The sequence below is a fragment of the Chanodichthys erythropterus genome, chromosome 17, assembly GCF_024489055.1.
Source record: "Chanodichthys erythropterus isolate Z2021 chromosome 17, ASM2448905v1, whole genome shotgun sequence".
Classification (NCBI taxonomy): domain Eukaryota; kingdom Metazoa; phylum Chordata; class Actinopteri; order Cypriniformes; family Xenocyprididae; genus Chanodichthys; species Chanodichthys erythropterus.
This window is the reverse complement of record NC_090237.1, coordinates 12,949,789-12,962,170: the sequence shown is the minus strand read 5'-3', so window position 1 is coordinate 12,962,170 and position 12,382 is coordinate 12,949,789. Positions and strand designations below refer to the sequence as shown.

At 35.7% G+C, this 12,382-nt stretch overlaps 1 protein-coding gene across 1 annotated transcript; it reads right to left on the bottom strand.

Annotated features, from left to right (window-relative positions):
- Window positions 1–1,468: 1,468 nt before the first annotated feature.
- On the bottom strand, window positions 1,469–12,247 carry si:ch211-213d14.1 (POU class 2 homeobox associating-factor 2). The gene is made up of 5 exons (XM_067366190.1): window positions 12,089–12,247; window positions 10,976–11,076; window positions 6,062–6,101; window positions 5,633–5,934; window positions 1,469–2,113 (listed from the first exon to the last, which is right to left on the bottom strand). The coding sequence occupies exons 1-5, from the start codon at window positions 12,096–12,098 to the stop codon at window positions 1,718–1,720; spliced, it is 849 nt and encodes a 282-aa protein (XP_067222291.1). The 5' UTR covers window positions 12,099–12,247; the 3' UTR covers window positions 1,469–1,717.
- Between the last annotated feature and the right edge of the window lie 135 nt (window positions 12,248–12,382).

The window sequence follows — 12,382 nt, the reverse complement described above, 5'->3', positions numbered from 1 at the left end:
TAAAACATGGAGTACTTTATAAACACGTCTTTAATCATGTTGAATATAGTCCTAATTCAACTGTATCTTGGCGGGATTTCTAAAGGATGTTTAAGTCCTTTGTGAAATTGATTTGAAAAGTTAAACCGATGCAGACCTCCAGTTTCAAAATATTACTTTCTTACCAGTCAATTATTATCAGTCACCTTGATGAACAGATCTTTCATAATCCTAAGAAATCTCTAAGAAACACTTCAACCGTGTTGGAGAGGTCGGTTCTTACGAGATGTGGCCAGTTGAATGTCGCCCCCTGGTGATTAAACCGGGGAACGCTTAGGTCCTGTCACCAGACCTCCATTTATATTTCATCTAACTATGCTGGTCTGACGCGGTTTATTAAGAGTCACTTGATGCACTCAGTTTGGCAATACATTTAATAATAATAATAAAAATCAGAAAATTTTCCAAATTTTTCTTATGCAGAGGTAAATTCTACTGGATTGAAGATATAGACTAGAGGAAGAATCTAAATTAAAGCAAGAATTTTTTTGAACAATAAAGAATAATTAGTTTTGAATAAAGTGAACAATTTAAAATAACAAAAAAAATTGCTGTGTGTGTTTGAGTGAGTGTTAGTGTCACATAAGGGTTCAGTCATGTAGCCATCCACCTATTTTTATGTGAATTTTGGGATATCACATAAAAAACGCTGGATGGAAATGCCAAGAGGCGCATAAAATATGATGGAAACACATTTACCAAATAAATCCCTCAATATGCAACAAAAAACTTGTGTGACTGCCTGAACAGGGGGTGTGACTGATAACTGGATTTATTGGAATCATTATAAGGGGTTGATTAGCATATGAGCATATGATATATCATAGGTTACCAATTTCTCCATTTTATATGGTACATTTTTTTTTACTGACAATTCTTGTGAGACTTTTTATAGTTAAAATAGAGAAAAAAAAATAATAATAATGTAAAAGATTTCCCCCCTTATTTTATTTAGATTTTTTTTCTTCTATAATGTTGTATATGTGAATTTACAGGGAATATACTGTGAATCTGTGAGGCATTAAAACTTGATTTAATGATTTGGTGTAATTTTTGTCTTGAAAATGTTTGTACGTTTAATTTTTTAATAAAGGTTTGAGTTTTCATTGCATGTAAAGTTGTTTCTGTTGTGTTTACACAAGACATGTGTTTGTGCCTCAAATGCAAAACTGCATTTGGCCTGTGAATTCCATTGTGTTGTTGAGTTACAAGAATACTTTTTTGCAGTTTGTTTATTTAACTTTTAGACAGTTTTCACAACATATTTTGAATGAAAGATTCACAAGAAGAGAAGTAGAAATAGCTAGATATTACATATCAACTATAAATATTTTAACACTTAATTTTTGCAGATAATATACATTTAAATAGACTCACAATCACTTCATGTGTCATAGAAATAAAAAATCTGACATACAGACGCCTTATACTGATTGTTATCCTAATTATCCTGCTGAGTCAATATAATTTGTGATGACTAGAAAATCTAAGATACCATTATAATAAATGATACAAATAAAACATTAAGATATAATAGTATTTTTTTGTTCCCCAATGTTACTCCTTAGCTGTGCTAAGTAAAACTGACAAAAAAGATTTTAGTGCTAATTGTCTTTTGTTTTGAAGAGGTGTTGATCTGCTAGGCTTGTAAGCCTTTACTTTTTTATACAGTTCAATCTCAGAATGCCCTCCTGACCTCATACTGTGACCAAGTGCTACCAGCGTCCTCCTTCCCCCATACCTGACTGTCACTCAAGGCCGAAGGTGCACTTTCTGTATCTTCTGATGGTAGAACTGGCATTAGTTTGGTCGCAGGCTCAGTCATGAATGAAGGGGAAGCAAAACTGCCAGGCGTGGATTGAAACGAGGAGTGATAGTTGACGTCATCCAGTGAATGGAGAGAGTATGACTGGGAAGACGTCATGCTTGAACCCCGGGAAGATGAGCGGAACTGGGTCGGGCTGGCGGTCTCAGGGTTGACCAGAGAACTAGGTGTAGACAGGGGCATGGGAGCCAGACCATCTCCACACAAACCCTCCACTACCTCGGTCCCCGTGGGCTCCCAAGTGTCCCTCTGCAGTCAACATCAAAAATTCATTACCTTTAAGAATATTCTCAAATGACAAGACACTAAATGCAAAAATTGACTGAACCTCCTTGTACTAAAGCCAATAACCTTTAAAACAGGTGAATACAGATATTGAGAGAGACAACAGACAATAGTTTGAAAAATGTATATGCAAAAGAATGGCACAGAGAGTTCTGCAAAAAAAAAGAAAAAGAAAAAGAAGAAGAAGCCAGTATCTTTTCCAGGCCGGAATAAACCTATATAAATTGTTGGAAGATGCCCCCCTTGTAACATATTTACATTCTGTTCTCCTCTATATTTATTTATATTTAAAATAATTATATATATATATATATATATATATATATATATATATATATATATATATATATATATATATATATATATATATATATATATATATATGATTCTTTGTTTTTTTAGTTGAACTATCCCTTTAAGACAGAATTTCTAACAAGACTCCTTCAAAGCAATGGAAATAAAAAATATGTTGTAATATATATTAATCTATAAAATACACATTATATTATTAAATATATAATATATACACTACCAATCAAAAGTTTGGAAACATTACTATTTTTAATGTAAAGTCTCTTATGCTCATTAAGGCTGCATTTATTTCATAATAAATACAGAAAAAACACTAATATTGTGAAATATTATTACAATTTAAAATTATGGTTTCCTATTTTAATATACTTTAAAATATAATTTATTTCTGTGATGCAAAGCTGAATTTTCAGCATCATTACTCCAGTCTTCAGTGTCACATGATCCTTCATTCTAAATCATTCTAATATGCTGATTTATTATCAATGTTGGAAACAGTTGTGCAGCTTAATATTATTTTATAACCTGTGATACTTTTTCAGGATTCTTTGATAAATAAAAAGTTTAAAAATATCAGCATTTATTTAAAATAGAAATCTTTTGTTGCAATACACACTTTAAAAGTTTGGGATCAGTAATTGTTTTCCTTTCTTTCTTTCTTTCTTTTTTTTTTTTTTTTTTTTTTTTTTTTGTTGAAAGAAATTAATACTTTTATTCAGCACGGATGTGTTAAATTTATAAAAAGTGATAGTAAAGATTTATATTGTTAGAAAAGATTTATATTTTGAATAAATGCTGTTCTTTTTAACCTTCATCAGTGAATCTTGAAAAAAGTATCACAGGTTACAAACAAATATTAAGCACACAACTGTTTCCAACATTGATAATAAATCAGCATATTAGAATGATTTCTGAAGGATCATGTGACACTGAAGACTGGAGTAATGATGCATATTAAAGACTGATGTATATTCAGCTTTGCATCACAGAAATAAATTATATTTTAAAGTATATTAAAATAGAAAACTATGATTTTAAATTGTAATAATATTTCACAATATTATTGTTTTTCTGTATTTATTATGAAATAAATGCAGCCTTAATGAGCATAAGAGACTTCAAACAATAGTAATAAATATAGTAATGTTTCCAAACTTTTGACTGGTAGTGTATATATTTTAAATATTTAAAGTATATAAAATATAATGTTTTATATAATTTTCATAACTCAAACACACATATGCATGTATATATATATATATATATATATATATATATATATATATATATATATATATATATATATATATATATATATATATATATGTGTGTGTGTGTGTGTGTGTGTGTGTGTGTGTGTGTGTGTGTGTGTGTGTGTGTGTGTGACAAAGTTTAAATGAATCAATAAATTACATAACATGTTTGCAGTTTCATCCAAGTAATATGAGTTTTGTTTAATTAAATAATCACATAATTTAACAATTATTTTTAATATTTTAATTATATATAAAACTAATTTTTGCTGACAAACAGTTTAATTCTAAAGTATTAGGTAAGTCGGGTTAAGATGCCCCATCCCAACCATAATGTTTTTCTCCTGACCATAGATTTTTTAATATTTCATTCATATTTCATCTAAGTATTATAGGTTTTTAGGATAAAAAGAAAATGTTTCTATATTTTAATTCAATTGTACTTTATGGCCATACTGACACAGTACAAATAAATCAATAAATTAAATAAGTTTGCAGGCGGTAGTCCAGGTTTTTAGAATAATTAAACATTTTTTTTTACTTTCAGAAAACTGAAATTAAAAATAACACATTTTTTTTTGCTGATAAACAGTGTCATTCCAAGGTATTAGGTAAAATGCCCCCGGGGCAAGATTAACCAGATGTCATCAACATTTGTGAGATTTAGTCAGCCAAAACACATTTGAGGTTATCTAATCTATTTTTGTGTCTCTGGAAAATAGTGATCTATGATATTGTATTATGTGTAATATCAAAGTTCTATTGGTTGTTTATGAAGGATTTGTGGACATTCATTTTTTAGATTTGTGGAGTAAAAGTTATAGTTTTTATTTTGAAGTTAAAAGATAAAATTTGATCCTTGGTGTAAGATGACCCCCAGAATTGGCAGAGAAGGCCCCAAGTGGCATGTTGTTACTAGTTTTATTATTTTTAAATGTAATACTTATTGTAATTAATAGGGTTATTATTCAGTATTTCCATTAATTAGATGTAGGCTACATTTTAGACATTTTCTCTTTGATTAAAAGCTTTAGGTTAGTTGAGAGTTAGTGGATTTTTTTTCATTTGCATTCATAGTGTTTCTATTATATCTTCTATTAAACTATAGGCAATTAAATATGTAAATATTCATATGCCTGAATATAAGTCACAGAAACATTTTACCTTTCAGATTAATCTCTTTCACTGGGATTCTGCTTTGTCTGTCATTGGTTATTCGATTTTATCAACTAAATTGACCATTAAAAAAAATACAATAGTTTATTTAGTATTTTACATTAATTATACTTTGAAATATGTATAAATATTATAGAATTATGATATTATAAATATTATAAAATTATATCAAACATTCTGTAAAAGTTTATCCAGACAGGTTTTCTTACCCCAGGTAGGAGGCCAACCTTCCCTTCTTTTATTATTTGACATTTTGTGCAATAACAACTAAATTAGCAAATTATTATATATATTTTCTTATAATAATATATTGGGTGATGCATCATCATAATCCTGCACATGCTAAACTTATATCTAAATATGTTACAATTTAAAAGAAAATCCAAATTGTTCTTTCTCTTTCCTCATCTTCCCCAATTTTTTGGGAAAAAAGAAAACCATATTTATATAGGTTTATTCCGGCCTTGACAACATCATACTGGCCTTTTTTCCTTTTTCTTATTTTTTTCCCATAGAAATCTCTGTGGCATTCTTTTGCATATACATTTTTCATATAGCCTAACTTTTACAGAACTTCAGAAAAATATGCCCTTTATAGCTTAGAAACAGAATTTTCCAACACAAAGCAGAACAGACTTTGTCCCCCACATGCAGACTTGTGCAAATGGACATATGACTGATTTTGACTACACTTGAACATCTTTTCTGACTGTGCCTTCTTGCTCTATGTGCCTGATCTTACCAGCAAATAATGTGAAGGGTCACTGGAGTAAGGAGGGAGCAAAGAAGACAATGCAGAGGGCGAGAATATCGTACTTCCTCCACTGGAGAAAGGTGTACTGCGGTAGTCTCCAAAAGACTCCGGGTAGTAGCTGTCTATAAGAGAGGAATAACCAGACACACATCCGGTGTCGCATGAGAGAGACTTTCCCGTTAGCGATGAGGGGTAGACGTCAGTAGAAAATGGTTTCGTTGAGGAACAAAACTCTGTGTCTGAAATGAAAGGTCTTCTCATGCCGTAGTAACTTGGAAGCATGTGAGAACCTGGAGAGACCCAAAAATTTTGATTAATACATGAAAATAGTTTATGACTGATACAGTATTTACAGTATCTAGAAATGGCATTGCACATTTCTGAATTTAATATATTTGCAAAGTGTTGGAGACTCACCAGCCATTTGAACAAATTGACTCGGAGGAGAGGATACACCCTGGAAAAAATTCAGAATGATTCCCATTAATCATGAGTTTTCTGTGATCACTTTGACTAACGCAATCTAGTCTTAATAGCACATGACAAGCTAAAGCACGAAATATTTGCATACATCTACTGAACTGCCCCCAAATCTTAGAGAGATTGCAAAGAGTGTCTCACTATAATCCAAGTGTTCAAAATAAACAATATGATCCGATGAATAACCAAAATCAAAAACACAATCATGGCAGCCTTTAAAATACGAATAAAATATGCTGTATATCTCACTTTCTCTTAGCCTACAACCTAGTTTTGCAAGACTAGAGGATGAGACTTAAGGTTCAATTATTCTATGACCAAAACGACAATGGGACCTAGAGATTTTTAGCATACAGTTTTGTTATTGAATGGTTGAGAGCTATTGGTGAGGCAACGCAGACAGACACACGCTCTTTTTCTTTTGCATACTGCAAGCATAAAAGAGCTGATATCAAGGCAGCACTGGCTGGAGGGCAAGCAAATTTTGAGGCTAGCATTTGAATGTCATTTGCTCGTTCCAAGACTTTCCTATGTGAACAACCTACGCCTCAGTGCCTCTTTGAAGGCATGGTATGGAAATCAGGCTGTTGAAGAGTTCCAAGGCTATAGCACTGCACCTGATTCAGCCTCAAGATAAACCACACTGGAGTAGTAGGTGGAAGTGAGGGGGTTGGTGGTTTGTAGCCGCTTGAGCCAACTGAGCAATGAAATAGCTCTACTGTACAAGAGTGGGATAGAGTAAAATGAAATTCAATACTATGCAAACACTTTTTCTGTCCTCATAAAACTTAATTTCTATGTCTAAAATTTATTATGACTTTGCTTTTGAATTGCTCACTAGATGATTGTATTATATGGAGAACATTTGCTTAAAAAGTGACATTTGTCTATCTATAGATACTGTATCTATCTATCTATCTATCTGTATGTTATTCTGTCTATGTATTTTTCTGTCTTTCTATGTATCTATCTGTCCATCTGTCATTCTATCTGTCTATTATTCTGTCTATCTATCTGTTGTTCAATCTGTATTTTTGTGTGAAACTGGCCACTGATCTGGTTGAAAGCACAGGGGGGTTTGCCTGCAAGGCATTTGTGCCAGACGCAGAAATGACACCCTTCACTGATGTTTCACTCCTTTAATCCCAGAACATCTCAAAGTGCCTCCAGCCTACATACTTCCAGGATTTCGGCCAGCTTATGCAGGAACCGGTTGTGGCACCATTTGTAGCTGCCCTGCGTCAGTGCTGCTTTACAGGAGGATAGTATGTGCCACAGGCTTGGATTCTTGTGGTTAAAGTTCACAGGACTCCTCAGAACTGTACCACAGGTGTAGGTTCCGAGGACTGGGTGGTAAAGCTCAACCTTGCTTGGGGTATTCTCCACATGTCCGTCCATGTTATGGTCCTGTCTACGACTGCCTCCCTTTTTTGTGGCTTTGGACCACAACTTGGGAGTCATTCCCCATCCAAGGCCAGCCCTGCCGGTCTGCAACCACCCAATGATCTCCTGATGTTTCAGCTGGTTGATAGCCTGATCTACTACTTTCTACTTTCTTTACTGCTGCATTCAACCTTTTTACAAAACGGACTTGAACCTTGGAGTTTTGGATGGTGGGATCAGGTGAGTCTCTGAGCTCAAACAAGAGCCTCACCATCTCCTGATTGAACCCCAGGCTGATGGATCACCTGCTGTCAAGGTGATGTCACACAAGAGACAATGGTATAGGGTGAACTGGTAACACCAGACCTTGAACTTTCCTGGGTGAAATCTTCGGTCGATTTTGCTCAATCCATCAAATGAGACGTCACCGAGGCAGCCATGTGCTTGTCAGATAGCTCAGCAGTACAGAGCCTTCCAAGACTTCATATGGGTTTTCCTGCCAACAATGGGATTCTCTTACTGTTGACTGAAAAAGGAAATGTTGTAATTTCTCACTCCTTTCCAGATTGATAGGCTGCAAGGCAGGTTTTACCTTCATACAGGCCCACAGTAGCAGCTCATTCAGCCTCCGCAGTAGCCTGTTGGTACATGCTGCCATTTGGAGAAGTGTAGTGACATCATCCATGTAGCTCCGTATGGCTGGAAGCCGCTGGCCTGATTGCGATCTAACTCCACAAACCATTTTTCCTTCCGCCTGTTAGGATGATCTGAAATGCTAGCGTGAAAAGGATGGTGGAGATCGAACAACCCATCACTATCCCTTTCTGTAACGTTTTGAAGTATCCTGGGTTGTGTAGCATACATAAAAGTTGTTGAAGTAGTTTGCTACTAACTTCTGGATACCTGATGGCATGTGGAAAAAGTTCAGCGTCAAGAAAATTAGCTGGTGGGGAACAGACCTGTAGGCATTTGCAAGGTCCAGCCAAACTACGTGGAGATCTAATTTTTTGCGTTTGGCTGTCCGTTTTTTTTCCCAAAATCATGGCACAATATTCCACACAACCAGGAAACCCAGGCACACCTTCTTTCTGACGGCTGATATCAATGAAGTTATTTGCTAAGATGTAGTCAGTGATAAGTTTTGCCACCACAAAGAACAAAATCTTCCCTTCAACATTTTGCAGGGCAATGCCTCTGGCTGATGCTTTGGGAGTCTTTTTCCTTTAAAATGAACATGGTGACTGCAATTCTCCATGCTGGTGGGATGGATTGGATTTTTCAGGCAATGTGCATTAGCTTCCATAACAGCTTCAGGAGCCTGGGGCAGTTCTTGAAAACCCTATAGGGTACACCATTTGGTCCAATGGCTGATGCAGCTCTTGCTTGCTCCACCACCTGCTTGGCTTCTGCCCATTTAGATGAACTGGTGTCAAACTGAGAGGAAGGTTCCAGTGGCTGAGGTACATGCCCTGGTGATCCAACTCACTGACTCACTGAGTTGGTTTTTGTAGTATTTCTCCAGCTCCTGCTCGATTGACTACAGTGTCCCAGACTTTTTGTTCTCTAGCAACCCCTTAGCTTGCTTGAAGGGATCCCAGATGAAGCCCTTGCTTTCTCCCTGTTTCCTAATTTTTTCTGCTCATCTCTAGTGATTGAGCCGTGTTTTTATCCGGCTTCACAGGCTCTGCAGGCCCTCTTTTTCACTGTTTCTGGTGGTGCGCCATGATTTCCAAAGCAGCCCTTGCTCTTTTACCAGCTGGAGGATTTCCCGCTCCCATCTCCCATTCTGTTTGGGAGTAATCCTCATCTGGGGCAACTTTCCAAATCTGCTTTTGCTCTTGTTGTATATAATGAGGCCAATGGTGTTTAACTGCCTCTTAAAGTGGACTGGAGAGTGGTGTACAGGCTCTGGTCAAAGCTTGCCCATGTGTCTTTATCACTGAATTTTGGCCACTTGATTTTTGGCATCTGGGTGTGCTTGACCTTATAGGTTCCCTGCTTGATGCACACAGCCAGGAAACCCAGGCACACCTGCCTTCTGACAGTGAAGTTATTTTATTATTCAATTAAGTTATTCGCTAATATGTACAAAATACAACTTTACCAATTAATACAACTTAACCAATCAATGCCTAACTTCAGTCTTGTTTTCAACCCTTTTGCTATGAAAGCCATCTTAATAACACAATACTTAAAACAATATGTAAAAATTAAAATCTAATAACATTCTGTAACATCAGCTCTCTTTCTGTAAAAGGCTTGTTATTCTCTTAATGCCACATTTTTTGTCTTAATTTCAACTTTTTAAAAGCAAAGATTACATAAGAGTAGTATTTTACTATTGTTCATCTGGAACCTGTGGCAAGTGTCTGTATTGTTTTGGTCATGTGTTTGGACATGACTTCTGTGGACAGTGTTTGCTGAAGTCTGCAGATGGCTCTTCTACCTAAATAAAAGGCCATAGATACAGAAGTAAGCTTATTATAAAGCTATTTTTGTTCTGCGTGGCCTCAACATGCTCCGATTCTCCTGAGCAACCCTCCCCCTGCTCAGCCATTGTAGTATGTGTTTGGCCTTAGTCGTGTCCCTGTGGGATCACAATGATTGACATCTACATACACTTTTTTATGCTTTGAAAACATAGTTACTTTTCAACATAGTTACTTTTCATAACATACAAAAGATTAATTACCAGTCACGGCTCAAAGAACCAATAATCACGCATGGAAATCTGAAGTCACAACTGTCACGAAACTCATATATGAGAAAATGACACTGGTTTTCTCGAATTCTCTAATTCTTATATATATATATATATATATATATATATATATATAAAATAGAAATGTTTGTGTAAAATTGAAGATTTTTTTTTAAACTGAGACGAGACACAAGTCATTATGCTACTTATTCAAACAAAAGCGAGTTCCGTGTGCCATAGACATGGAGAAAAGCTTTCCCTCTTGTGCAGCCAGATGTCTGCAAGTCTGATTTGTGCTTGTCTAGAGTGACAACAGGCGACTTGTCTGTGGTCTGCAGGAGGAACAATACAGTGGAGCAGGTGTGCGAGTGTTTGACTTTGCATAGCCATACTACAGCAGCAAAAGGATGATTTACTCCCAAACCTCAGGAGCTCATGAGCATCAGCACTGCTGCTATTGTTTGCCGCTAATGTGCAGCCATTCACTAATGGGCTTTGCTTCATCCCACCCGTGTGAGAAAAGGACAAGACTCTGAGAGACTGTATCAGAGGCCATAGGTTCATCATTAGAATAAAAAAGATAAGCCAATGAGCAAATAAAGTGGTGGGGCACAGAAAATACCAACTGTTTTAAACTGACTGTTTGCATATATGAAAGAAAAGCAGAGTGGCAGGGTGAATGGAGTGAAAGGAAGCATTGTGAATGACAGGGCGGGGTATATTTCAGTTGAGGGAACTGACCAGGTAAGATTAAGCGGTGGACTTACTGTGTAGCGAGGCCCGCTCGTCTGCCGTGACCTCTTTTCTGCCAGCAGATCTTTCACAGTGTGCTTGACACGGACTCCCTGATACACTCTTTTTGAGCATTCTGCAAAAAATAAATGAGTAAATAAAAAAAATACACAGAGATAGGAGTTTAAAGTACAAGTAAAAGCACTTTAAAATGTGTGCTGATTAACTCTGGATGGCTGATGTTATACAGCTTGTGTAGAATATCAATACAGCACTATATATGAATGTCTGTCAGGTAAATTCACGTGAAATCATTTGCACACAAATCACAAATAGCATGCCTTGAATATAAAACTGTTAATGATATTCAGATGTTCAGATTTGTGTAATAATTGCGCATTTATTACATACTGTAATTTACATCAATATTTCTCATTTGCAGATTCATTTATGAGCAGGTACAGTCTCCAGTCAGTTTTATGGCGTGCATCTATAACTGGCATGGAAATTATCTTTGGTTTTGGTCAATGCAAATTGGTCAGTTTACAAACACTAACTCTGTCCAGTTGAAACATCATGAGGGGCCGATTATCATTTTATATTTAAGTCAAATCTGCTGTTATGACTCAAAGTAATGGAGGAGGATGCAGGCAGGGTCATCACTCAGCATTGATATTACCCTGAAATGATCTTACGTTTAAAGTTCATTTCCCGAAAAATACAAAAAGATGATTCCTGGGAAGCACAGATAGTCAACACAAAAGTGTTTTTGCAATTTAAAATGTCCGTGATAGGAAATTGCATGCAAAAATCATTGTAGTGTTATGTAAAAGACCCCAGCTTCATGAATGAAGTTCAGGAGCTCTGAAGTTCCCCCGGTATTTAAGCATCAAAAATGGTTATATATTACATTTATCCCATTTTTGCAGCATTAAAAGTGCTTTTAATCTGGCTCAAAGTACACTGAGCCTGGTCTATCATTTCTTGTAATTAAGTAATCAGACCAGTTAACATTAAAGTTAATTATTAAATGACATAGTTCAACCATTCCGAGATTAATCTTAACTTAAAAATTAAACAGCATGACAAAAATGGAGCTCAAGCTACAGAGTTTTTAAACACCAATAACAGGTAAAATGATATCTTACCAGTTTCCATGATGCAGATACCTCAGCTGTAAGTGGCAGGAAATATACTCAGCTACCTATCCCAGAGAAACAACTGTGTCTACTCCCAAACTCCAGCTGAATTTGACCATTATACCAAAGACACGAAATCCAACTCCGCTTTAGTGAACTATACTATAGATGCTGATCAGAAGTCAGCTTTTGAAATGACCCTCACACATTTGTTTGCATGCAAATAACTGGCAGGACGTTTTCAAGCATTTGCATCAACTTTCTAGATTAGCGAGAAACAAGCACGAATGACACGCCATCATC

What these genes read in the sequence shown, in the direction of transcription:
- si:ch211-213d14.1 (XM_067366190.1), bottom strand. An exon ending in TCAATTTGTTCAAATGGCTG is followed by an intron (nt 5,935 to 6,061) that starts GTGAGTCTCCAA and finishes GGGTCTCTCCAG; the next exon opens with GTTCTCACATGCTTCCAAGT. An exon ending in ACCCTTCACATTATTTGCTG is followed by an intron (nt 2,114 to 5,632) that starts GTAAGATCAGGC and finishes TGTTGACTGCAG; the next exon opens with AGGGACACTTGGGAGCCCAC.